The sequence below is a fragment of the Cetorhinus maximus genome, chromosome 23 (genome assembly GCF_964194155.1).
Source record: "Cetorhinus maximus chromosome 23, sCetMax3.hap1.1, whole genome shotgun sequence".
NCBI classification, from domain to species: domain Eukaryota; kingdom Metazoa; phylum Chordata; class Chondrichthyes; order Lamniformes; family Cetorhinidae; genus Cetorhinus; species Cetorhinus maximus.
Window position 1 is genome coordinate 2,879,919 of NC_135901.1, and position 26,308 is coordinate 2,906,226.

Consider the following 26,308-nt stretch of genomic DNA (forward strand, 5'->3'; position numbering starts at 1 on the left):
AGACCCAGCAGAGGTGGCAGCACAGTTGTTTACAGTTGAGGGGGAGTTACCCTGGGAGCCCTCAAAATCGAGTCCAGGCATCAAGCATTCTCATGGAATCAAGTCAAACCTGGGCAAGGAATCCTCCTGTTGATTACCACGGACCGCCCTCACCCACTGATGAATCAGTGCTCCTCCATGGCTGATCATCCAACTCAATAGCCTGCCCGCTTTCTCCCCATACCCTTTGATCCCTTTCGCCCCAGAGCTATATCTAACTCCTTCTTGTTTACAACACACAATGTTTTGGTCTCAACTACTTTCTGTGGTAACGAATTCCATAGGCTCACCACTCCCTGGGGGAAGACATTTCTCCTCATCTCAGTCCTAAATGGTCTACCCCGCGCCCTCAGACTGTGACCCCTGGTTCTGGACTCCCCACCATCGGGAACCCATCCTGCATTTACCCTGTCTAGTCCTGTTAGAATTGTAAATGTTTCTATGAGATCCCCCCTCATTCTTCTGAACTCCAGCGAGTGTAATCCTAACCAACTCAATCTCTCTTCGTATGTCAGTCCCGCCATCCCAGGAATCAGTCAGGTAAACCTTCGCTGCACTCCCTCTATAGCAAGTACATCCTTCCTCAGATAAGGAGACCAAAACTGCACACAGAGAGGGAGCTTTCCCAGCTGCAGTGAATTGATGGAGTCGCTGCCTTCCACGGCCCATTCACCAAGGAAGAGAACCGAAACCCTAACTTCCTGTTCTTCCTCTCCACCTTGCCAGCAAGAGAAACAGTTTATTTTAATCTACTCGGCTCAGACCCACATGATTTGGAACACCTCTATCAGACCTACCCTGAACCTTCTATTCTCCATGAAGAACAAGCCCAGTTTCCCCAGTCTATCCAATTAACTGAAGTTCTGCATCCCTGGGACGATTCTGGTTAACTTCTCTGCGCCCTTCCTAAACCATTCACATCCTTCCTAAAGTGCGATGCCCGGAAGTGGACACAATAAGACCATGAGACCATAAGACATAGGGGCAGAGATTAGGCCGTTCGGCCCATCGAGTCTGCTCCACCATTCAATCATGGCTGATAAGTTTCTCAACCCCATTCTCCCGCCTTCTCCCCGTAACCTTTGATCCCCTTACCAATCAAGAACCTATCTCACTCTTACATACACTCAATGATCTGACCTCCACAGCCTTCTGTGGTAATGAATTCCATAGATTCACCACTCTCTGGTTAAAGAAGTTTCTCCTCATCTCTGTTCTAAAAGGTCTTCCCTTTACTCTGACACTGTGCCCTCGGGTCCTAGTCTCTCCTACTAATGGAAACATCTTCCCCACGTCCACTCTATCCAGGCCTTTCAGTATTCTGTAAGTTTCAATCAGATCCCCCCTCTTCCTTCTAAACTCCATCGAGTATAGACTCAGAGTCCTCAAACGTTCCTCATTTGTTAAGCCTTTCATTCCTGGGGTCGTTCTTGTGAACCTCCTCTGGACACTCTCCAGGGCCAGTACATCCTTCCTGAGATATGGGGCCCAATATTGCTCACAATATTCGAAATGTGGTCTGACCAGAGCCGTATAAAGCCTCAAAAGCACATACCTGCTATTATATTCTAGTCCTCTCGAAATAAATGCCAACATTACATTTGCCTTCCTAACTGCAAGTTAACCTTAAGAGAATCCTGGACTAGGACTCCCAAGTCCCTTTGCACTCCAGGTTTCTGAATTCTCTCCCCATTTAGAAATTAGTCTATGCCTCTATTCTTCCTACCAAAGTGCATGACCTCACACTTCCCCACGTTGTATTCCATCTGCCACTTCTTTGCCCATTCTCCTAACCTGTCCAAATCCTTCTGCAGCCTCCCCGCCTCCTCAATACTACCTGTCCCTCCTCCTATCTTTGTATCATCTGAAAACCTAGCCAGGATGCCCTCAGTTCCTTCATCTAGATCATTAATGTATAAAGTGATAAGTTGTGGTCCCAACACTGACCCCTGCGGAACTCCACTAGTCACCGGCCGCCATCCTGAGATGGGCCCTCTTATCCCCATGCTCTGCCTCCTGCCAGACAGCCAATCTTCTATCCATGCTAGTACCTTGCCTCGAACACCATGGGCTCTTATCTTACTGAGCAGCCTCCTGTGTGGCACCTTGTCAAAGGCCTTCTGGAAGTCCAAGTAGATCGATTGGCTCTCCTTTGTCTAACCTACTCGTTACCTCCTCAAAGAATTCTAACAGATTTGTCAGGCATGACCTCCCTTTGATGAATCCATGCTGACTTTGCCCTATTTTACAATGCACTTCCAAGTATTCTGAAATCTCATCCTTAATAATGGAGGCTAAAATCTTACCAACTCAGGCTAATCGGCCTGTAATTTCCCGTCTTTTGCCTCACTCCCTTCTTAAACAGGGGGTTACATTAGCGATTTTCCAGTCCTCTGGGACCCTCCCTGACTCCAGTGATTCCTGACAGATCACCACTAACGCCTCCACTATCTCTTCAGCTATCTCCTTCAGAACACTGGGGTGTAATCCATCTGGTCCAGGTGATTTATCCACCTTCAGACCTTTCAGTTTTCCTAGCACCTTCTCCTTGGTAATGGCCACCATACTCACCTCTGCCACCCGATTCTCTTGAACTTTGGGGATGTTACTCGTGTCTTTCACCGTGCAGACTGATGCAAAGTACCTATTCAGTTCCTCCGCCATTTCTTTGTTCCCCACTACTACTTCTCCAGTGTCATTTTCCAGCGGCCCAATGTCCACTTTTGCATCTCTCTTACCCTTTGTATATCTAAAAAACTTGCAATTTTCTTTTATATTACTGGCTAGTTTATCCTCATATTTAATCTTCTCCCTCCTTATTTCTTTTTTAATTGTCCTCTGTTGGTCTTTGTAGGCTTCCCAATCCCTTGGTTTCCCACTGCTCTTCACCACATTATATGCTTTCTCTTTAGCTTTTATGCTGTCCCTGACTTCCCTTGTCAGCCACGGTTGCCTCGTCCTCCATTTAGCATGCTTCTTCTTCCTGGGGATGAATTATTGCTGCGTCTCCCAAATTACTCCCACAAACGCCTGCCATTGCTGTTCCACTGTTTTTCCTGCTAGGCACATCTCCCATTCAATTCTGGCCAGCTCCTCCCTCATGCCTCTGTAGTTGCCTTTATTGAACTGTAATACCGTTACATCTGATTCCAGCTTTTTCCTCTCAAATTGCAGGGTAAATTCTATCATATTATGGTCACTTCCTCCTTCACCTTAAGCTCCCTTATCAAATTTGCCTCATTACACATCACTAAATCTAGAATTGCCTGTTCCCTAGAGGGCTCCACCACAAGCTGCTCCAAAAAGCCATCTCGTAAACATTCCACAAATTCCTTTTCTTGGGATCCACTACCAAGCTGATTTTCCCAGTCTACCTGCATATTGAAATCCCCCTTGATCACTGTTACCTTGCCTTTCTTACACGCCTTTTCTATCTCCTGGTGTATCTTGTGCCCCACATCCTGACTACTGTTCAGAGGCCGGTACATAACTCCCATTATGGTTTTTTTACCTTTGCGGTTCCTCAACTCTACCCACACAGATTCTATATCATTTGACCCTACATCATTTCTTGCTATCGATTTAATTTCATTTCTTACTAACAAACCAACCCCACCCCCTCTGCCAACCTGCCTATTTTTTCAATAGGATGTATATCCTTGGATATTTAACTCCTAGTCCTGATCCCCTTGCAGCCATGTCTCCGTGATGCCCACCACATCATACCTGCCAATTTCAATCTGCGCCACAAGCTCATTTACCTTATTTCGTATACTGCATGCATTCAGATCCAACACCTTCAGTCCTGTATTTCCCGTCCCCTTTCTCATTGTCGTCCCTTTATCTGATGTGCTTGAAGTTAGATTCCTAGCCCTTTCCAAATACTCTGCCCTATTTTGTGTTCTGGGGACTTTAATAGCCTCTCCTGGGCTCTCCTTTCTTTTCAGTTTTTTCATAATTTTCCATGAAGTTGAATCCACCCCCCCACACGCCAACCTGCTGCTTTGTTTCCCATTGGTCATACTTGTTGGAGTTTTACCCTCCCCCCACCCCCCCCCCCCCCACCCCACTTTCTAGTTTAAAGTCCTGTTGTCCACCCTATTTACTCTTTTCGCTAGAACATTGGTCCCAGATCGGTTCAGGTGGAGACCATCCCAACGGTACAGATCCCTCCTGTTCCAATACTGATGCCAGTGCCCCACGAAATGGAACCCCCCTTTCCCGCACAACTCCTTTAGCCACGTGTTTCCTTCCCTTATTCTCGCGCCCCTATGCCAATTTGCACGTGGCTCGGGTAGTAATCCGGAGATTATAACCCTTGAGGACCTGTTCTTTAATTTAGTTCCTAGTTCCTGATAATCCCCAAACAGGTCCTCTTTCATTGTCTTACCTATGTTATTTGTCCCAACGTGGACCACAACAACTGGATCCTCCCCGTCCATCTCTAATATCCTTTCAAGCTGGTCAGAGATATCCCTCAACCTGGCACCGGGCAGGCAACATACCATGCCGGACACTCGATCCTGCTTACAAAGGATGCTATCAATTCCCCTAATTATAGAATCCCCTACAACTACCACTTGTCTTTTTGCTCCCCCCTCTTGAATGGCCTCCTGTGCCATGGTGCCGTGGTCAGCTGGCTCATCCTCCCTACAGCCCTGTTCCTCATCCAACCAGGGAGCAAGTACCTCATACCTGTTGGACAAGGTCAAGAGCTGAGGCTCCTCTCTTCCTGAACACAGGATCCCTCTACCTGCCTCACTTGCAATCACGCCCTGCTGATCCTGACCACTGACCAAACTTGAGGTACTTAATCTACTGGGTGTGACCGCCTCCTGAAACAAAGCGTCCAGGTAACTCTCCCCCTCCCGGATGTGCCGCCGCGTCCGGAGCTCGGACTCCAGCTCATCAATTCTGAGCCGGAGTTCCTCCAGCAACCAACACTTGCTGCAGATGTGGTCACTGTGGCTTGCAATGGGATCTGCCAGCTCACACATCATACAGCTACAGCACATCACCTGCCCAGCCATCTCGACTTAGATAATTAATTTATTAATTAGCTTTGTAGTGTTATTTTTTCAAATTTGGTGCAGATTTCCTACCAACCAATCAGGTCACTCCTTTCCTGCGATGTCACTTTTTCAGTTTTGGCTTCAGTTACTCTGTGCCCCAAGGTCACCGCTCAGGTGCTCCTCCCTCCGAGTCTGCTCCCTGGAGACAAGGACGCGAATCCCCAAGGTAAGCTAGATTTAAACTCACCGCTCCAGTGCTCCTCCTTCCGAGTCTGCTCCCAGGATTTACTCACCGATCAGCTGCTTTTTCTTTTAAAACCCACTTTCAGAACAGTGTCCCTTGCAGGTCTGGTGCACTTCTGAAGGCACTGCCTCTTCCTCTCTCTCCTTTTTTTCAGGTTTGAGGAGGAGGGAGGGATGGAAACACTACAGCAATGTAATGTTTGGGGCTATTCTGTTCTTTGACAGTGGGTCCTCCTCAATTACCTCCTGAGTCGCAGTGGCTGCGGTGACTTCTCCCAGAATGCTTCAGTCACTTCTCACCAGCGCCCCCTGTTGACCTGTGGACCAAAAGTAATACGATTTAAAAATAGTAAGGTTGAAAAAATAACACTTTCATAAATTCGATATGAGATCAATTGCATAAATAAATCATGTTCATCTGGCGAAGTATATTAGGAATCCAAATCGTCATGTGAACCTTGTGAATTAAGGCAAACCAGGCATGGATTCTGCAGAAAAGACTTTTTCAAAAGGGAATTCAGCAATTTAATGAAAGGGAGGAAAAAATTGGTTCATTAAGAGAGAGGAGCAAATTGCGATTAATTAGTGTGCTTGGATCGGATGATGGAAGGGCCGCTTATGTCTTTGCATGGATAGATGGTGCTCGGCCATTTTATGATGACATTGCTACATCAGTCTCGCTGCAGTGTTCCTGAGAACAGCAGCTGTATTTCATTTCTCCGTAATAGAGACCCAGATTGCTGCTGCGTTACAGCGCAGTTTAGCATTCCGGACAGGCTCAATAAAGTCTCTCTCCCCCCAACCTCAACGCCCCCCCCCCCCCCCCCCACCTTAAACCAGCTTATATTTCACCCCTCTCCTAATTTTACTCAGTTCTGTTGAAGGGCCATGAGGACTCGAAACGTCAACTTTATTCTTCTCTGCTGATGCTGCTAGACCTGCTGAGTTTTTCCAGGTAATTCTGCTTTTGTTTTGTCAATGAAGCCACAGCTGTTTCTGTAGTGTAGTGGTTATCACATTCGCCTAACACGCGAAAGGTCCCCGGTTCGAAACCGGGCAGAAACATTATCAAAACTTACTCAATATATTGTGAGGATAATTTGCATCGTTGAAACTTACCTGAATCTCCAATTTTGCAGGCATAATGCATTTGCTCTCACCGAGGTCATAAAACGCGTGCAGCAAAATCAGAATAGGTGCAAAAACTCAGCAGGTCTGGCAGCATCTGCGGAGAGGAACACAGTTAATAAATAGAAAAGAGGTGAAATATGTAAGATATATGCGATTTTATATTTCACCTCTTTTTCTATTTTTACTTAGTTCTGTTGAAGAGCCATACGGTCTCGAAACGTTAACTGTGTTCCTCTCCGCAGATGCTGCCAGACCTGCTGAGTTTTTGCAGGTATTTTTATTTTTGTTTTGGATTTTCAGCACCCGCAGTTTTTTGCTTTTATCTGCAGCAAAATCAGTACGTATTTCGATGCAGCTTAACACAGTTACTTACCTTGTCAAAGGTGTCTCATTGTAACGTGTGCTCACAAAGACAGACAAAGAGTGATCAGATCTAATTAACGCATCATTCTCAAGCATCATTGTGTTCCCAGTAAAATTCTTGGATTTTGTATAAAAGCTAACTGCGCTCAATTTCAAATGAGCACCATATGATTTGCATTACCTGTTGACTGACATTCTTTCGTCTATCAGTATGTTTACAATTCGGGGCTGGTGTATATTTCAGAGAGTCTCAATTCAGACGAAGGCATCAATAACAGATAAAATATGAATATTAAATATAGAATAACGGAACAAATACTGAGTTTCTTTAATTTCGTCTTCCAAGGATGAGAAGGATGTTCCTAATGACTGAGCAGAAAGCATTGCACCCGGAGACATTTGCTGGACGGACACGTCTACATTTTGAAATTCAAAACAAGCTGAGGCACCAGGGTGAAATCAACAGTTGCTTCCCTGCAACAAGTGACATGGATTGTCCAACGATTGAAAACCTCCAAATACCCTGGTAGCTCAGCACTGCCATGTTTGTTCCACAAATATTTGTCCTCTGTTAGATTCCGGTCCAGGAACAAAATTATTTCAAACCAAATGAAATAAACGAACAATTGAAGCACGCGATCTTGGCAGGGCCCTGTTAAACTTCGGAACAAACATTTTCCTCTGTAATATCGCACCCTCGGTTGAAGGGGTATGGAGCAAAAGTAATAAGATTGTAAAAATAGAAAGGTTAAAAATAACACTTTCGGAAATTCGATATGAGATCAATTGCATAATTACATCATGTTCATCTGGTAAAGTATATTAGGAACCCAAGTCCAAATCGTCATGTGAACCTTGTGAATTAAGGCAAACCAGGCATGGATTCTGCACAAACGACTTTTTCAAAAGAGAATTAAGTAATTTAATGAAAGGGAGAAGAAATAGATCATTTAGAGAGAGAAGCAAATTGTGACGAAATAGTTTTCTCGTTTAAAAAGGGACCTGAGATCGGATGTTGGGAGGGCCTCTTTTGCCATTGTTTGGATACACGGTGCTAGGCCATGTTATGATTACATTGTTACATCAGTCTCGCTGCAGCGTTCCTGAGAACAGCAGCTGTATTCCATTTCTCCGCAACACAGATCCAGATTGCTGCTGAGTTACAGCGCAGTTTAGCATTCCGGACAGGATCATTCAAACCGTAGCAGTTTCTGTAGTGTAGTGGTTATCACGTTCGCCTCACACGCGAAAGGGCCCCGGTTCGAAACCGGGCAGAAACATTATGAAAACTTACTCATTAAATATCGAGGATAATTTGCGTCGTTGAAGCTTACCTGAATCTCCCGTGTTGCAGGCAATTTTGCATTTGCTCTCACCGAGATCACAAAATGAATGCAGCAAAATCAACACGTGCTGAGATTCCATGACACACTTGAGTGGATAGATGTTCGTATTTCACTGCGCTCACATTTTAGCAGCTCGTTTAGTCAACAAGATAAATCAATGGATCTTTCGATGCAGCTTAAGAAAGTTACTCACCATGTCAAAGGTGTCTCAGTGTGATGTGTGCTCATAAAGACAGACAAAGAGGGATCAGATCTAATTAACGCATCATTCTCAAGCCTGTTCCCTGTAAAATCCTTTGATTTTGTTGAAATGCTGACTGTTGTGCTACATCTCAAATCAGACCCATATCAAATGCATTACCTGGTGACTTACATTCTTTTGTGTGCCAGTCAAGTTTGCAATTCGATGTTGTCTATTTCAGAGAGCCTCATGCCAACCAAGGGCATCAATATCAAATACATTAATACTGAATGGTGAATAAGGTAAAAAATTGCTGAGAAATGTTTGTTGAATTTCTTCTGCTGAGGAGCAGAAGTGTGTTCATAATAATTGAGCAGAAAGCATTGCTGCCTAAGACATTTGCTGGACCGAGCCTTCTGCATTTTGAAATTCAAACAAACTGAGGCACCAGAGTTGTCTTCCTGTAACAAATGACATGACCTCTCAGTCTAACTATTGGAGTCCTCCAAACATTCTGGTAGATGAGCACTTTTTCCTAAACAAATATGTATTCTGTAAGATTACCTTCCCAGAACAAATGCATTTTAAAACAAATGAACGAAACAAACTGTGCCAGCCTTTGATCTTGGCAGAGCTCTGTTGAACTGTAACAATGATTTCCCACTGTGATATAACACCCTCGATTAGCCGTTTGTGGAGCAAATGTAATTAGATTGTATAAATCAACTCAGAAATAATGAGATGTTTGGTCAGAAAAATACGCACTTTTGTCAATTCGATATGAAATCAATAGAAAAAGTAAATAATGTTCATATGCATAGCTATGTAAGAAGCACTAGTCTAAATCTTCATGGCATTGGGTGAGGGAAACAGTGTTAATTAAGGTAAACTAGGCATGGAATCTGCAGAATCTCCTTTTTCAAAAGGGAATTGTGCAATTAATTGATATTCAGAATAATAACAGGTTTACTAAAAGAGGGAAGGAAACTGAGGTTAATTCGTTTGCTCTTAAAAAAGCTGATCGAGACAGGATTATGGAAGGGCCCCTATGCCATTGAATAGATACATGGTGCTTTGCCGTTTTATGATTACATTGTTATATGAATCTTTCTGCAGCATCCCTGATTGTACCAGCTGAATTCCATTTCACCGAAACAGAAACCCAGAGTGCTGCTGCATGACAGCATGGCTTAACATTCCGGATAGGCCCTGGTCAGTCGGACAGCTCACCCTTCATTCTCCCCTGATCCGTTTCCTGAAAAAGTTTGTAATTATTCAAAGAACTGGAGACTGGGTTTCCTGTTTTGGTTCCTCCTCCATTTTTCCACCTGCCAACTAACAACATTTTCCAAAATCTCGTCACAATGTTCCGCCTTGCACCATGTTCAGGGGTGAACACATTCAGTTTTGTGGAGAGACTTTAAAAGCTGGGATCGTTTTCTTTAGAGTAAAGCAGGTTAAACCGAGTTTTCATGGTGTTGTTTAAAATTATTGGGCTGAGGAAGGGATCGGCGGCGGGCGGTTTGATAGAGCAGTTAGGGAGAAACTGTTTCCACTCTCGAGGGTCAGTCGCCAGAGGACTGGGGTTTATGATAATTAAATAAGGACAGGCTTGCATTTATATAGCACCTTTCCCGACCAGCGGACGTCTCAAATCGCTTTCCAGTCAATGAAGGACATTGTGAAGTGTCGTCATTGTGGTAATGTCGGAAACACGGCTGCCAATCACCGCTCAGCAAACTCCCACAAACATTAACGTCATAATGAGCGGAGAATGTGTCTTTGTGACGTTGATTGAGGGATAAACATTGACCAGGAAGCGGGGAGAACTCCCCTGCTCTTCTTTCAAATAGGCTCATGGCATCTTTTACATTCTGGCGCGTTCATGTCTCTTTTTTCCGTACTGAACATGAAAGGAGGGATGTCACCAGACCTGCACCGAGTCGTGGCTTCCTCGGTTCCATGGTAGTTTTTCCTCTTCCTCTATTCTGAAGACCGATACAAAGTGATCCTGTGGCATATCTGCCATTTCCTCGATTTCAATTACAGTATCGCTTGTCTTGCTAGTCTTTAGGAGCACTCATTGCTATTAGCCATCTTTGAGACGGAGAGTAATTATGTTAATCTGCATCTGTAAACAAACTGCTAATAGGTCTACCGAGTGACAGCTGAAAATGATTCATAACCTTTACTGTTTCGTGTATCATGAAATGTGCTTCTTTTTCGTTTGTGGGATGTTTTTCAGCGCATCTGGAAGAGCAATTGCCACGTGGCTGTAAGATACTGTATTTAATATTTAACAACACAAGTGAATTATCGAACTTCTCTTCACATTTAAATGTGCAGTTTTTGATCATGTTTCTGCCCAATTTCAAACCGGGGTCCTTTTGTGTGTTTGGCGAACGTGATAAGCACCACACGACAGAATCACTCGGCTGCCGAAACCCAATGGACCTGTCCGCAATGTTAACCTGCGCGGTCATGCAGCAGCACTTTGGGTCTTTGTTTGGAAGAAATGGAATTCAGCTGCTACAATCAGTAATTCTGGAATCAGACTGATTTAGCAATGTCATCTTCAAATGACACAGCGCATTAGGAGACAATTCGGCCCCTCGTGTCTATGTCAGTTTTTTTACAAAGAGCTTTCCAATTCGCCCTAATTTCATTCTCTTTTTCCATAACCCTGATTTTTCTCCCTTTTCAGTTCCCTTTTGAAAACTCTGAGTGAAGAGAAACAATATTGAAAGAAGTGCAGGAGTTTCTGCGGTGCCCATGCGCACTGTGTGATCAGTAACAAAGTTTCCCAGAACCAAAGACATCAAAAGTTGGACTTTAGATTCCGATATAATTTTTGAAACATAAATGTATTTATGCAGCTGATTTCATACCGAATTTTCCAAAGAGATTGATTCAGATCCAGCATGTCCTCGTTTTTCTCAGTCGCTCTATACAATCTAATTCCCCTTGCTGTACAAACTGTTACAGAAACTGTTTTAGAAAAGAGGAAAAGGTTTGCTGCAGCGATACAAAGCCCTGGTTAGGTCACACCAGGAGGACTGTGGATAGTTCTGGGAACGGCACCTTATAAAGGATCAATATTTGCCTTGAAAGTTTCAGAGGAGCCGCATTGATTGTGTTGGTGGGTTTGGAAATTGAAAGTTGTCCATCCGCAGCTTGTGGCACAATTTCCCCTCACTGTTCACGTCATGTTCATGTCGAACACGCTCGATGCTGTTATTGGCTGAACAAGTCTTCTGTGTTTTAACTAAACGCTGTTATTCGGCGCTCCCGCTCCTGCCGCCCGGGGTTGGCCCTCATCAGGGAATGTTGTTTTCTTGTTGCTGTGTGAACTGTCACAATGAACTGATCCCGGAGTCTCTTTCCTCCGGGATCTACAAAACCCGTCACGTCTCTTCCTTCATTCTCACTCTTTCATTCCCAGTTTGAGTCGGTTCTCCTTTCGGGTTCTTCAACAAATCCATTTGGACGGACAAGTGGCAGCTGAAATTTAATGTACGGAAGTGTGAAATGATTCATTTTTGTCGGAGAGGAGAGGAAACAGAAAATTAAGGTTACAATTTTAAAGGGGCTTCTCTGTTGCACAGCGAATGGTTCGGATCTGGAATATATCAATTCGGTTCAGTTCCACGAGGCGATGGACGCATTTTTACCATCGCAAACTTCATTCACATTAGTTGTGTAGATTCACGTTAAAAAGGTTCAGGGAGAAAAAGCAGGTTGGGAAGCAGCAAGAGGAGATTGTTTTTTTCTGTATGTTTTTACATTGGAGGCCGTTCAGTTACTGAGCGTTACAAAGTGGACGGCGTTTGAAATTTCCAGTCAAGGCAATGACAATTTTAGACGTCGCAGTGGCCGAGCGGTCTAAGGCGCTGGATTTAAGTTTCCGACTCTATGGAGGCGTGGCTTGAAACCCCATCGCTGCCAGAGTTTCAGACTGTCCGTATTTTGAATCAATTTTGCCACACCCTTCAGTCATTGAGTTGGAAAGGGCTGCAGCACAGAGAAAGGCCCATCGGCCCATCGAGTCTGCGCCGGTCAAACAAATACCTAATTATTCCAATCCAAATACTTCTTAAATGTTATGAGGGTTTGTGCCTCGACCACCCTTTCAGGCAGTGAGTTCCAGATTCCCACCACCCTCTGGGTGAGAAAATTCTTCCTCGCATCCCCTCTAAACTTCCTACCCTTTACCTTAAAATCCGTCCACCAAGGGGAAAAGTTCGTTCCTGTGTGCCCTATTGTGCCCCTCATAATTTTATGCACCTCAATCATGTCCCCCCTGTGTGCGCTCGGTGTGCAGTGCTCCATTCTGGCGGAAAGATCGAGGAGAGGTAGCAGAAATTGCAGGACAGCCAGGAATAGATGGGGCTGCATTTCTTCATTCCCTTCTGTAACCCCTCTGTCGTTTTATGTACAAAACATTAAAAGGTACATGGCGACGATGTACGGAACTGACTTGCTTATGTAATGGGTTTGAAACCCTTTAGAGTTTCCTGATACAGGTGAAAATCCGACATTTTGAACCTGCAATCTACATTTAGTAGTTTACATTTCTCACTGTTCCTGTTTTAAGAATGAGTTACAGAATTGATTATCTATTAAATGGACTAAAACACCTTTCAAACGCTTCCCTGTATTTTTCATTTTCGTTCATCTGTTGGCATTCACAAAATTTGCAGTTGGAAATGGAACAAAAGCGGAGCCAATTTGGTGACGTCCTTGATTTCTGGATGTTTGTCTCTCCTTAGGCCGCTGTCTCTATCGGTGTCTATGTCTGTGGGTGTTCCTCTGCGTGTGTCAATGTGATTCAGTTCCCTGAGGGAGATGAATGCATTTTTACCATCATAAACTTTACTCACTTTCGTTGTGCATCTTAATGATAAATGGCACAGAGAATAACAGTAGGTTTAAAAGTTGGAAGAGGACTTTAGCCTTCCTGGTGCTGTTGGCGTAACCCTTGGTTAAAATAGTGGACTTATCAAACTAGATGCCGTGAGTTCGATCCCTGCTGTTGCCTGTGGATAAAGCTTAGCTGATGGAAGCGGTGGAAATGTAAACTGTGGGGAGGAGTATCTCGGTTGTGAAGAGATTTAGACACGTCAGGGTAACAAGGATAGAACATGGGAGAATACTTTCCAGATGTGCAAAGCTATTAAGAAGGTCTGACAGAAATTGAAAAAGTGCTGAACCATTTAGGCACAACAAGTAATTAGGAAAGCTAATAGAACGTTATCATTTGCTGTGAGGGGGAATTGAAGTAAGAAGGTTATACTTCAGTTGTACAGGACAGTGATATCAGGAGTACAGTGTAGAGTATTGGCCTCCTTATTTAAGGAAAATGTAAATGCGTTAGAAGCAGTTCAGAGAAGGCTTACTGAACTAATACCAAGAATGGGCGGCTTGTCTTATGAGGAAAGGTGGCAGGCTAGGCCTGCATCCCATGGAGTTTAGAAGGTTAAGAGGCGATTTGATCGAAATCTTTCAGATCCTGAGGGGTCTTGACAGGGTGGATGTGGAGAGGATCTTTCGTCTTGTGGGAGAATTTAGAACCATGGGTCACTGTTTCAAAATAAAGGGTCGCTCATTTAAGACAGAGATGAGAGAAGTTTTTTTCTCAGAGGGTCGTGAGTACTTGTAACTCTCTCCTTCAAAAGGCAGTGGAAGCAGAGTCTTTGAATATTTTTAAGGCACAGCTAGATTGATTCTTGATCAACAAGGGGGTGAAAGGTGATCGGGGTAAGCAGCAGGTTTCAATCAGATCAGCCGTGATCTTATTGAATGGCGGAGAAGGCTTGAAGGGTCGAGTGGCCTACTCCTGCTCCGGGTTCACATGTTCACATGTTCTTTGAGTCCAGAGTGCTTCCTGGCTCAGTGCGAAAATGCCAAAAAGTCAAGGATGATTGAAATTTTCACTGAGCAACATGTAAACTGACAGTGGATTCACTCGGTGCGATGGTGTGTTCCAGTTCTATATGTGCAATCATAGAAACAATTTATATTTGTTGTTTTGAACCCAATATTTCTAATGGGCTGGATGTTATGCACATGTTTGTTCTAATTTATCCCATTTACAAAAATAAATATTCGAAAACTATTTGTGTGGGAGGTTACTGGATAACAGCAGGCCTGGAAATAGAGCAGAGAGAGAGGATCCCTGGGGTAATCTTCAGTGAGTTCAGGAGGATGGTATCAGGGTGAATGGAGAAGGGAGAGAGTATCCCTGGGGTGATGTTCAGAAGAAAGGTATGAGAGAGAATGGAGCAGGGAGAAAGGATCCCTGGGGTGATGTTCCGTGAATTCAGTTGTTTGTTGCGCCTGGCAGGCCGCAGTGCTTGGGAACTTACACGATTTGTGCTCCCTGGTGTTCCTAATAAGCCCCAAACTGTGGTAATAATTTGCAGGATTATTGCTCGATAATGTGTCTGTGTCAGATCGGCCCTAGCCTCTAGGAATCTTCCCATGGTTTGTGTCAACGGTTCAGTCTGCGGTATTTGTGCATTTTTTGTTATTCATTTATGCGATGTGGGCGTGGCTGTCTGGGCCAGCATTTATTGCACATCCCTAATTGCATTGGATTGTGACGTCTCTGCCTTGTGAGTGTTTAATTGGACAAGGTGGAGAGAGTCCAGACGAATGCTCTGGGCGCATGGGTTCAAATCCCAACATGGCAGCTGCTGGAATGTGAATTCAATTATTAAAACCTGGGATTGAAAACTAGCCTCAGTAATGGTGTCCATGACAACTGTCACCGATTGTCGTAAAAACCCATCTGCTGCACTAATGTCCTTTAGTGAAGGAAATCTGCCATCCTTACCCAGCCTGGCCGACATGTGATTCCAGGTCGACAGCAATGTGACTGACACTTAACTGCCCTCTGAAATGGCCTCGGAAGCCGGGCTGTTCTGGGCGGCCTTTCCAGCGACACCCACCACATCATGAAAGAGTAAAGAGATAAAAAAACGTTTACTCTCTCTCTCTAACCCCTGCTACACCGACACTGGGAGTGTTTGATGGGACAGTGTAAAGGAAACATTCGTCCTCCATATACTGTCCTGTATGGGCCTCTGATGAAGCAGATCCCTGCTGTTTACAATTACCTGACATGTAACTGTGACAGGCCTGAGTATGAGTGAAATCACCGAGGCTCCCCTCGCTGTGCAATCATCCTGGCTCTGGGGTTTGCCATAAAAAGGTAGAGGTAAAGGTGTATTAACACCGATGGGTCGCTGGATGGCGCAGTGACTCTTTCACTGAAGGACCTTGGGCTCTGAAGAAGAGTCATGAGGAATCGAAACGTTAACTCTTTTTTTTCTCCACAGATGCTGTTGGGCCTGCTGAGTTTTTCCAGCATTTTCTGTTTTTGATTCACATCCCAAACAGGAATGGTTAAAAAAAATCTGGGAAAGGTGAGGAAACAGTGTAATAGGGGAAATGGAGCGGTGTCGATGGGCCTGGGGGAAAGGAGTTCAGCAAAGTCAGTTCGTTTCACATTCATGATTTATTAACAATTTCGGAGAACATTTTACAGAAAAGTTTATTTTAAAGTCAACTGGACTGAATATGATGACTGAGTCACACTGAGAACAGAACACATTCGCTCTGAGCTGCCAACTGTATGTACAGCTGTAACAGAGACCAGAAAGAGAAAACAGGAGCTCAACATAAAGGGAAGGGAATAATTGTGAATGAGGAATGAGAAAAGCTACTTATTTACACATGGAATTTAAACTACTGGGGAATTATAAGCTACAATTACAACACAGCCATAATTATCTCGCACATTTCAAACAGAGAAGCGGAAATACCGTCCATGACTGTCTTAGTTACAAATTCGGAAACATGAACTGAAGGTATTTCATTTTTAGATTCACCGAGAGGACATATTTTAAATTCGTAATACAGAGATCTCAGTAAATGGCTGAGGAAAATCTACGGTGTCCAAACTTCAACTGGTCACTTGATCTGCAAAAGAGGATAAAATAATGAAGCAGATGTTTAGAATGTGGGACATTTATGTTAGTGTTTTAATCAATGAAACATTGAGAGATTTTTCAAACCGCTTCTGTCAGTTTGAAGTGTGAGTGGATTGAATCTTCTGACCTTCACCAGAGTGACGGCAGTGCTGTAGAAAATGCTCAGGAAGAACAGGATGATGAATGTGGAAGCAGTTGTCCAGATGTTGCCGTTATCATCCTCAGAGTCTTCAATCCAGGTGCGATCTGTGGAATCTGCGAGGATATAACCGAGGAAATATAATTAGGTTGTTTATTAATCTTGGATATCTTTTAAAAAATATACTCTTTACTCGTTCCTAAGTTATTAATGTATTCTCTAATTTAATGTTCAATATATATCTACTGTTAAGCTCGTGAATTTCAGCAACCTAACTCTGTAACTATCTCCACAGCTGTTCTTCCTTTGCAATCCTCGTATAGTCCGAGACGGAAAATATAGAAAATTATCTCCAATATCAGTTTATTTTCGAACAATTTCGTACGATCTATTATTGGAGAATATTATTATGGATATCGAGAGAGATTCACTGAGCAACTTATTTGGAAACTGTGAACGTTGCTTTTTAAAATCTCGGATGTGAGTTCCCATCTTGGTTGTCTATTTGTGATGGGAATGTTTGGTGCATCATTAACTTAAATCAGATTCTCAGTAAGAACATTGTTTCAGTGTGCTTTTCGGATCATTATGTAATAGGGACAATTGCCGGAGAATACATCGGTTAAAAAAGTGCATTTGAATTATACCTTCTTCAATAGCCTGGCGTTTGTGTCTTGCTTTAGCTTTTATATATGTGTGCATGAGTATATCGTGCCTTGCATCACTCTTTGTTTCTGTGTCCATATGTGTGTATGAGTATTGAGGTGTGTTCATTTGCCAATGAGTGCTGACTTGTGCATTTCTGTGTCTGCGTCTGCATGTATATTTTGTTTTTTTGCCAATGTGTATGTATGAGTGTGTTATTGTGTGTGTTTATGTATTGATGTCTATGTTTATTTATCACTATCTGTGTTAATGTGTGTTTATGCGTTCTTGTCTGCTAATATGTGTTAATGTTTCTTTTTGTGTTCCACGTATGTGTCAGCATATTAATGTCTGTGTCACAGCGCGTGTGTGTGGGAGAGAGAGTTTTTAATGTGTGCATTTGTGTCTTGATGGATATTTAAAACTATGTATCAATGTGTGTTTATGTTTTCATACGTACTAACGTGTGTTTTTTGTGTTCTCGTGTGTATATGCGTGTTTCATGTTTGTGTCTACATGTGTGCCTGTGAATGTGTTAGTCTGTTCCTCTATGTGTTTGACTGTCTGGGTGTCGTCTACTCATGTGTGTGCATGTGTTCATGTGTATCCATGTACTTGTTTTAATGTATATGATAGTGTGTGCCTTTTTGTCTGTATTTCTGTCATTGTGAATGTGTGATGATGCATATTTGTGTCCTTGTATGAGTCTGCTTGTCTGGTTTTATTTGTTTGTGTGTGTGAGATTGTGTATATGTGTGTTAGTGTGTGTATATGTGTGTGCACGTGTGTATTTGTGTGTGTGTGTGTGTGTGATTGTGTATATATGTGTTCCTGTGCCTGCATTTATGTGTGTATTTGTGTTTATGTGTGATTGTGTGTGCGCGTGTGTGTGTCTGTCTGTGCGTCTGTGCCTGTGTTTGTGTGTGCGCGTATGTGTATTTGTCTATGTGTGTGTGTTTGTGTGTGTGTCTGTGCCTGTGTGTGTGTGTGCCTATGTATGTATGTGTGTATGTTTGTGTGCGTCCACTTGTGTCCCTTGTGTGCATTTTTACTATTTTTCAGAGTTTCACCAGGTCCCAACGATCGAGTCTGACCCTGATAGTGAAAATTTTGGTGAATATTTTTAATATTCTGTATAAACGTGTTTTCTGTGAGATGCAAGGTGATATCAGGTGAACGAATGCAGACAATCAACCATCTGCCTCATAAAATTCAGGGGCAGAACCGTGAACAACCCAGGGAGGATTTAATAACCAGTTTAGATTCGGATTATGGGAAATCAATCTTAGCATAAGATTAACTGGAACAGAGTGTGAAAACTTCTTAAAATTATGTTGCATAAATATATATTTTACAACATTTTAAGCATGATGGGACTTTAAAATTTGTGGCCAGTAAGCTAGAAGCCGACTTCTGCTGTTGGTAACTGGGTCCTTACAGTAGAGGCCCGTTCCCTTCCAGATTCTCTGCTCAGGGACTGACAGTCCAGTGAGTTAATAGTTTTGCTCCGTCTGGTTGGCTAAGCAATTTCCCTTTCGGTTCTCTCTGCTGAGAAGGTGGAGACACACCGGGTTAACCAATGACCTTCCTCGTCTTTCTGTTTAGGAAGTGGAAGTAAAATTGGCTAAAAATTTTCCTTTCAGTTTTCTCTGTTGGGGAAGTGGAGGTACAGTGGGTTAACAATTTCCCTTCCCCACTCTCTGTTGGGGAAGTGGAGGTACAGTGGGTTAACAATTTCCCTTCCCCACTCTCTGTTGGGGAAGTGGAGGTACAGGGGGTTAACAATTTCCCCTCCTCCTCTCTCTGTTGGGGAAGTGGGGGTACAGTGGGTTAACAATTTCCCTTCCACCCCTCTCTGTTGGGGAAGTGGAGGTACAGTGGGTTAACAATTTCCCTTCCCCACTCTCTGTTGGGGAAGTGGAGGTACAGTGGGTTAACAATTTCCCTTCCCCACTCTCTGTTGGGGAAGTGGAGGTACAGTGGGTTAACAATTTCCCCTCCTCCTCTCTCTGTTGGGGAAGTGGGGGTACAGTGGGTTAACAATTTCCCTTCCACCCCTCTCTGTTGGGGAAGTGGAGGTACAGTGGGTTAACAATTTCCCTTCCCCCTCGCTCTGTTGGGGAAGTGGGGGTACAGTGGGTTAACAATTTCCCTTCCCCCTCTCTGCTGGGGAAGTGGGGGTACAGTGGGTTAACAATTTCCCTTCCCCCTCTCTCTGTTGGGGAAGTGGGGGTACAGTGGGTTAACAATTTCCTCTCCCCCTCTCTCTGTTGCGGAAGTGGGGGTACAGTGGGTTAACAATTCCCCCCCCCCCCCCTCTCCCTGTTGGCGAAGTGGGGGCACAGTGGGTTAACAATTTCCCTTCCCCCTCTCTCAGTTGGGGAAGTGGGGGGTACAGTGGGTTAACAATTTCCTCTCCCCCCCTCTCTGTTGGGGAAGTGAGGGGGTGCAGTGGGTTAACAATTTCCCTTCCCCCTCTCTCTGTTGGGGAAGTGGAGGTACAGTGGGTTAACAATTTCCCCTCCCCCTCTTTCTATTGGGGAAGTGGGGGGTACAGTGGGTTAACAATTTTCCTTTCCCCTCTCTCTGACGGGGAATTGTTGAGACATGTTTCTGTGTGACCTTCACTTCAATTCCCAGTGGGTGCGATGCAGCAACTTAAAGCTGATATCCATTTTAAAGGAATGGACAATAAGAGAAGCAGCAACACCGAGATCTAAATGTGCTGAGTTTGTTTGCTGGAAATAGGAAATTGTTAGATTTCCCCTCAGTGGGAGGAGAGTTGGTGATGTTATTTTGCAGAATCCCGTGATGAATGAGCTTTACTCTGTCTCTAACCCAGGGTGTATCTGAGCTGGGAGCACTGGGTGTACAAGACTTGGTTCTGAGCCCTGGAAATATCCGATTTTAACTAAACAGCTCTAACATTAGCAAAAGTGGAAAACAACATTAATTAAGCGATTGTGCATTTAAATCACAATTGGAGAAAAGGACTTTATTTTTTTATTATTGAAGTTTGAAACGTAACGGAGAGATTCTCATTGACATGAATTAACGGTGTCCATCAGTGCAAGGGAAATATTCACAAAACTCGGTTTACCGCTGGATTTATCAACCGTTCTGTTGATGATCTTCAAGGGGATCGCTTCATGTCCCACCACACAGGAGTAAGAAGCGCCGCTGGCTCACTCCTCCGCTGCAATGGATAACAGGCTGTACATGAAGAAGGAGCGATTGCCGTTCTCCGCCACCACCTCGGTGTTCTTGTAGTTCCCGGGATCCACCGGCTTGTCATTGACGGTCCACTTGACGAAAATCGCTCGCGGGGAGAAACCTCTCACTAAGCAGCTGAGGGAGACGAATCTCTGAGCGGAGACATCTTCTGCCGAGGGTAGGAGGACAGACACGGACGGTTCCCGCAGGTCTTTATCTGCAGAAAATGTACAATAAATGTCAATAAACTGATTACTTTCGTAGACAATGAAACCGCTGGTTAGGTGTGAGAGAAACGTGTTTTGTGATGAAAATTAAGGGTTTTCATTATCCACTTATTGGAAATATTTCACCGATCCTTCACTATAGCTGAATCAAAATCCTGGAACTCCCTCCCTAACAGCACTGTGGATGTATCTACACCACATGGACTGCAGCTGTTCAAGAAGGCAGCTCACCACCACCTTGTCAAGGGCAATTAGGGATGGGCAATAAACTCTGGCCCAGCCAGCGACGCCCACATCCCATTAATTAATAAATAAAATACTTTGGGATCTGTCCGGTTTTCCAGCTCGGAGCACAGGTGGACACAATCCTTTTCCCTGAGAACTTATGGGGTTGGACGAGAAAGTTTCTCAAAGTTTACAGCACATAAACAGGCCATTCTGCCCAACTGGTCTATGTTGGTGTTTCAGCTTCGCACCAGGCTCCTCCCATCTTGCTTCATCTAAACCCAATGGCACAGCCTTCAATTCATTGTTCATTCATCTACTTATCAATTTCCCCCTGAAAGTCCACAGGTCCAGAGCGTTTAGTTGGCGAAATTGCTGATCAGAGTAGACCATGAATACACTGAATAGTAAATATTGATCCTTACACTGACACTGGAAATAGACACATTGAACCACTTATTGCTTCAATTTCACCACTCACCTTGTTCCTTGTGGATGGAATTTCTTAAAGGAGTCGGCAGATCCTGATTGCTCACCACGCAGTAGAACTCAGCCCCACTCAGCCAGGCTTGTTTCGAGATGTTTACGTTGCTGACCACGCTGTCGGGATCCGCTCCCGGTTGCACGGCGATCTCTGATTTCAAAGGCTTCTTCTCTTGGGTCCAGGACACGAGGACTCCATAAGGAGCATTAGAAACGATGCAGGTTAAGGTCACGGTCGCCTCCAGTAAGACCTGTTCTATTGGCGGTGGCAGTAGAGTAATTGTGGCATCTCTGCAGTTGGAACATTCTGTGAGACAGAAATGAAAATCAACCAAAGTTTCACCTTGAGAATCAGGACAGCAGCATTCAGTCTTCACTCTCCAAAGGAGAATAAACGACCTTCGACATATCAACCTCTAACTATCGTCTGTAATGGTCTTTACACAATGCAAAACCAGCTTGGTCTGTGTAAATTGTTCTCATAATTTCAGTCGTTCAGCCCGGGAAACATTCTAGTGAATCTGCGTTGCCCCAGTCCCAAGACAAGTATACCATTCCTGGGCCCTGGAATGCAGTACTGAACGTCGCTTTATGAATAGGGTGGACACACTTTCCAGCACTTTATTCCGAAGCTGTTACCAGTTACTGTAATGGGTTTATATCTCTTACCAGACGCGGTGGTGTTTTGACTTTGGGTGACCCCTTGATGAGTGACCTGACAGGTATAGACCGCGCCGGTGAACAATTCCCCAGCGGAGACTTTCAGCCGACTGGTCGCCGAGAAGTTCCCGTTCATTTCAAAGGCGGGAGAGGTGACAATTCCTGAATTCATGGGTTGTCCATTCTTCAGCCACTTCACGGTGATTGAATTTGGACTGAAATCGATGATTGAACAGACGACGGTATCTTCCCGGCAACTCACGGTGAGGAGAACAGTTGGAGGGTGGATATCAGGACCTTCAAAAAACACAGGTTAAACATTTCTTGCAGAAGAAATTGATAACAGATACAATGAGATCGTATATTTTAACAGGCTTTTTCCGTTAATACACACTAAACTGGGTTTTCCAGGGATCAGAACTATGCAGAGCACTATAAATGCGTTATAATCAAGGCCCTATACAGGTCAATCACAGCCTTTATGTTTCTCACAGGTTCCCCAACACTTACATGTCATTCCAATGCTCTTGTCTGAGCCGCTGTGTTGAACCTCAGTTGATTTTGCTGCATTCTCCCTCTGACTCGGTGATGGTTAACTGGCTGCTAAGGGTGAAGGTTCCCTTCTGGTTTCTCACTGACGGATAAGTCTTAAATCCAGTGGTGATCGGCTGCCCATCTTTCTTCCAGGTCAGTTTGGTGATTTCTGGGGAGTAGTCCATCGCCAAACAGCCGTAGGTGACGGAGCCGTCGGTGTTGAGTTGCTGACAGGAGGAGACCAGGCTGTAGAGAATGGGCGAAGACGGTGTCACTGGGAAAGAATGGCCGATTGAACAAGTTAGACTCTGTGATTTGTGATCATTAAGCAACCAAACAATATAGTCAAAATTTGACTATAACTATAAACATATCCAAATATATTCCCACTAAAACCCACACCCACATTTGTTCATTTATTATTTCCATCCTTTGGTGATCCTCATCTGTCGGTTCCCGCTTTAGAAACCCACACCTCTTTTTCCGCTTCTATCCCATTACTAAAAGAGAACATTCTAATGTCATCTGAATGACGTACCTTCATTGGATTAAAATGGAAGAGCAGAGGATTTTCCCCATTATTTCGCCACCATTTATTTCTCAAACAACAGCACTTGGTGATAGAGAAATTGTCTCGTCATTTATATCATTGAAGCTTTGGAAATTGGCTCTGTTCAAATTGAGTGAAGACCCCTTCCCTATCCACGTCCCCCAAAACAAAGAATAGCAACAGCCCTTCGAAAGTACCTTTGTAATGGTACCTTTATAATGACCAGTGAACTCTAAATTGAATGCCAGTTACAGTAATTACGACATTTTCCAATCGTGTGTACATGTGAACATGCGGATCAGTAGCAGGAGTAGGCCATTCGGCCTCTGAGGCCTCCCCCAATGTGGGGAACTGTGTTCCCTATCGTTAGTCTCTCCCACAAGGGGAAACGTACTTTCAGCATCCATTCCCCTCAGGATCTTGTATGTTTCAATAAAATCAGCTCTCATTCTTCTAAACTCCAATGGATACAGGCCCAGCCTATCGAAACTTTCCTCATGAGATAACCGACAACACCTCCCAGTACCATTGGAACATTCTCTGAACAGCTTCTAATGCTTTTATATCCTTTCATAAAGAAGAACAAATCTGTACACAGTAATTCAGACAAGGTCTCATCAACGCCCTGTTAAACTGCAGCAAAACATCCTTATTTGTATATTCTATTCCCCTTGTAATAAATGACAACACTCCATTTGCCTTCCTCATCACTTGCTGTTCCTGCGTTATAACGTTTTGTGATTCATGCACGAAGGGATCCACATCCCCCTGTACCTCAGGGTTCTGCAATCTCTCTCTTTTTCAATAATATGCTGTTTTTGTATTCTTCCTGCCAAAGTGGACAAGTTTATATTTTCCCACATTATACGGCATCTTCATTTGTTTGCTCACTTACTTAACCAATCGATATCCCTTTGTTGACCCTTTATCCCCTCTTCACCACTTACGTTTGTATCTTTCTTTGTGTTATCAGCAAATTTAGCAAATTAATTCAGTCCTTTCGTTAAGTCATTGATATAAATTGTAAATAGTTGAGGCTGCAGCATTGATCCCTGTGGCACTCCACTTGTCACATCTTGCCAATCTAAAATAACCAATTTATCCCTACTCTCTGTTTCCTGTTTGCTAACCAAACTTCTACCCGTGCTGAAATGTTACTGCCGACACCATTATTTTGTGTAGTAACCTTTGATCTGTCACTTTGTCAAATGCCTTCTGGCAGCGCAAGTACAGCACATCCTCAGGTTCTTCTTTATTCATGTTCCTTGTTGCTTCCTCGAAGGGCCTCAAATAAATCAGCCAAACATGATTTCCCTTTCACAAAACCATGATGGATCCACATATTTGCAATTGGATTTTCTAAGTGACCCGTGATAGACTCGATAAAAATAGATTCCAGCATTTTCACTCTTTCAGCAGTAAAAGTGGGAGACAAACAGGTTGCGATTGGAGGGGCAGTGAACACCCGCTGGAGAAAGGCGCAGGGAGTCGGGGGGGAAGCGCACAGAGACATTGTCTCCCTTCTATCCCAGGCACTTGACACCTTTCCCCGGGAATGGAAAGGATTTCAGGAGGAGGAGAGACAATGAGGGAGAGAGAGAGAGAGAGAGTTAGAGAGAGTGGAGCCCAGGGTGCCTGGGGCCTCATCTCGCAACTGCTTTCACCCGGCTCTCCCCACTATAGCCCGGCTCTCTGCGCTTTCGCGTGCCTCTCCGCCCTTCCCCCACCGCCTCTCTGCCCTTTCCCCCACTGGCTCCCTGCCCCTTCTCCTTCCCGCCTCTCAGCCCTTTCCCCCTCCCGCCTCTTTGCCATTACTACCCCCCTTTTCTGCCCTCCCCCTCCCCCCCAGCTCTCTGCACAGGTTTGTGTGCTTTCGCCCGGCTCTCCCCGCTATAGCCCGGCTCTCTGTCCTTCCCCCGCCCTCCGCCTCTCTGCCCATTCCCGCCACCCCTCTGCCCTTTACCCTCCATCCTCTCTGCCCTTTCCCCCATCCCCTCTGCCCATTCACCCCACCCCTCTGCCCTTCCCCCCCGCCTCTCTGCCCTTTCCCCCCCACCGCTCTGCCCTTTACCCTCCATCCTCTCTGCCCTTTCCCCCCTCCCCTCTGCCCATTCACCCCACCCTCTGCCCTTTCCCCCTCCCCTCTGCCCATTCCCCCCCTCCCCTCTGCCCTTCCCCCACGCCTCTCTGCCCTATGCCCCCGCTTCTCTGCCATTTCTCCCCCAGCTCTCTGCACTTAATCCAAGGTTCGCTGCCCTTTCCCCCGGCTCTCTGACCTTTCCCCCATCTCTCTCCCCTTTCCATCACCTCTTTCTCCTTCCCCCCACGCCTCTTTGCCTGTCCCACCCCTCGCTTCACTGCCCTTTCCCCCCCTCCTCTCTGCCCTTTCCCCACCTCCTCTCTGCTCTTTCTCCCCCCACCTCTCTGCTCTTTCCCTGCCGCCTCGCTGCCCTTTCCCCCTCCCGCCTCTCTGCCCTTTCCGCCTACCGCCTCTCTGCCCTGTCACCCTCCCGCCTCTCTGCCCTGTCACCCTCTCGCCTCTCTGCCCTTTCCCCCTCCGCCTCTCTGCCCATTCCCCCTCCCGCCTCTCTGCCCATTCCCCCTCCCGCCTCTCTGCCCTTTCCCCCTCCCGCCTCTCTGCCCATTCCCCCTCCCGCCTCTCTGCCCTTTCCCCCTCCCGCCTCTCTGCCCATTCCCCCTCCCGCCTCTCTGCCCATTCCCCCTCCCGCCTCTCTGCCCATTCCCCCTCCCGCCTCTCTGCCCTTTCCCCCCCGCCCCTCTGCCCTTTCCCTCCCACCTCTCTGCCCTTTCCCTCCCGCCTCTCTACCCTTTCTCCCACGCGTCTCTGCACTTAACTGCACGGATCTCTGCCCGTTCACCGGTTCGCTGACCTTTGCCTCATCTCTATGCACTTTCTGCTGGATCGCTGCCCCTTTCCCCGACTCTCTACCCTTCCCCCCCACCTCCCTGCCCTTTCCCCCAGGCTCTTTGCGCTTTGGCCCCGCCTCTCTGCCCTTTCCACCGACGCTCGTCGCTCCCTTGGGCCATGCTCCACTTTCCGGAACTGCTAGGTCTCAGGCCTCGCTTTCAGGTCTCTCTTCCCCGCAGTTCCCGCTCTCCCACACACCGATTTAGGAAAAGTGATCGAGTGAGTGAGCGTGTGCATGATTGACAAAGTGAGGGTGGCTGAGTGACAGAGCGAGGGCGGGTGGCTGAGTGAGTGAGGGTGAGTGGGTGTGTGAGGGTGGGGAGGATGAGTTACTGATTGTGAGTGCAGGTCGGTGTGTAAGGATGGGTGGATGAGTGAATTTGAGTGAGGATGA

The 26,308-nt window shown here is 45.2% G+C and overlaps 2 non-coding genes and 1 gene segment (V, D, J or C); 2 read left to right on the forward strand and 1 right to left on the reverse strand.

Annotated features, from left to right (window-relative positions):
* LOC144698106 (Ig heavy chain C region-like) overlaps window positions 1-22,449 on the reverse strand; it is a 336,262-nt gene extending 313,813 nt beyond the window's left edge. The window contains 1 exon segment of the C gene segment in view: window positions 22,412-22,449. Coding sequence covers window positions 22,412-22,418 — 7 coding nt within the window.
* On the forward strand, window positions 6,287-6,359 carry trnav-aac (transfer RNA valine (anticodon AAC)). The gene has a single exon. It is a non-coding gene; the product is annotated as a tRNA-Val (tRNA).
* trnav-cac (transfer RNA valine (anticodon CAC)) lies at window positions 7,996-8,068 on the forward strand. Its single transcript has one exon. It is a non-coding gene; the product is annotated as a tRNA-Val (tRNA).
* Window positions 22,450-26,308: the final 3,859 nt, after the last annotated feature.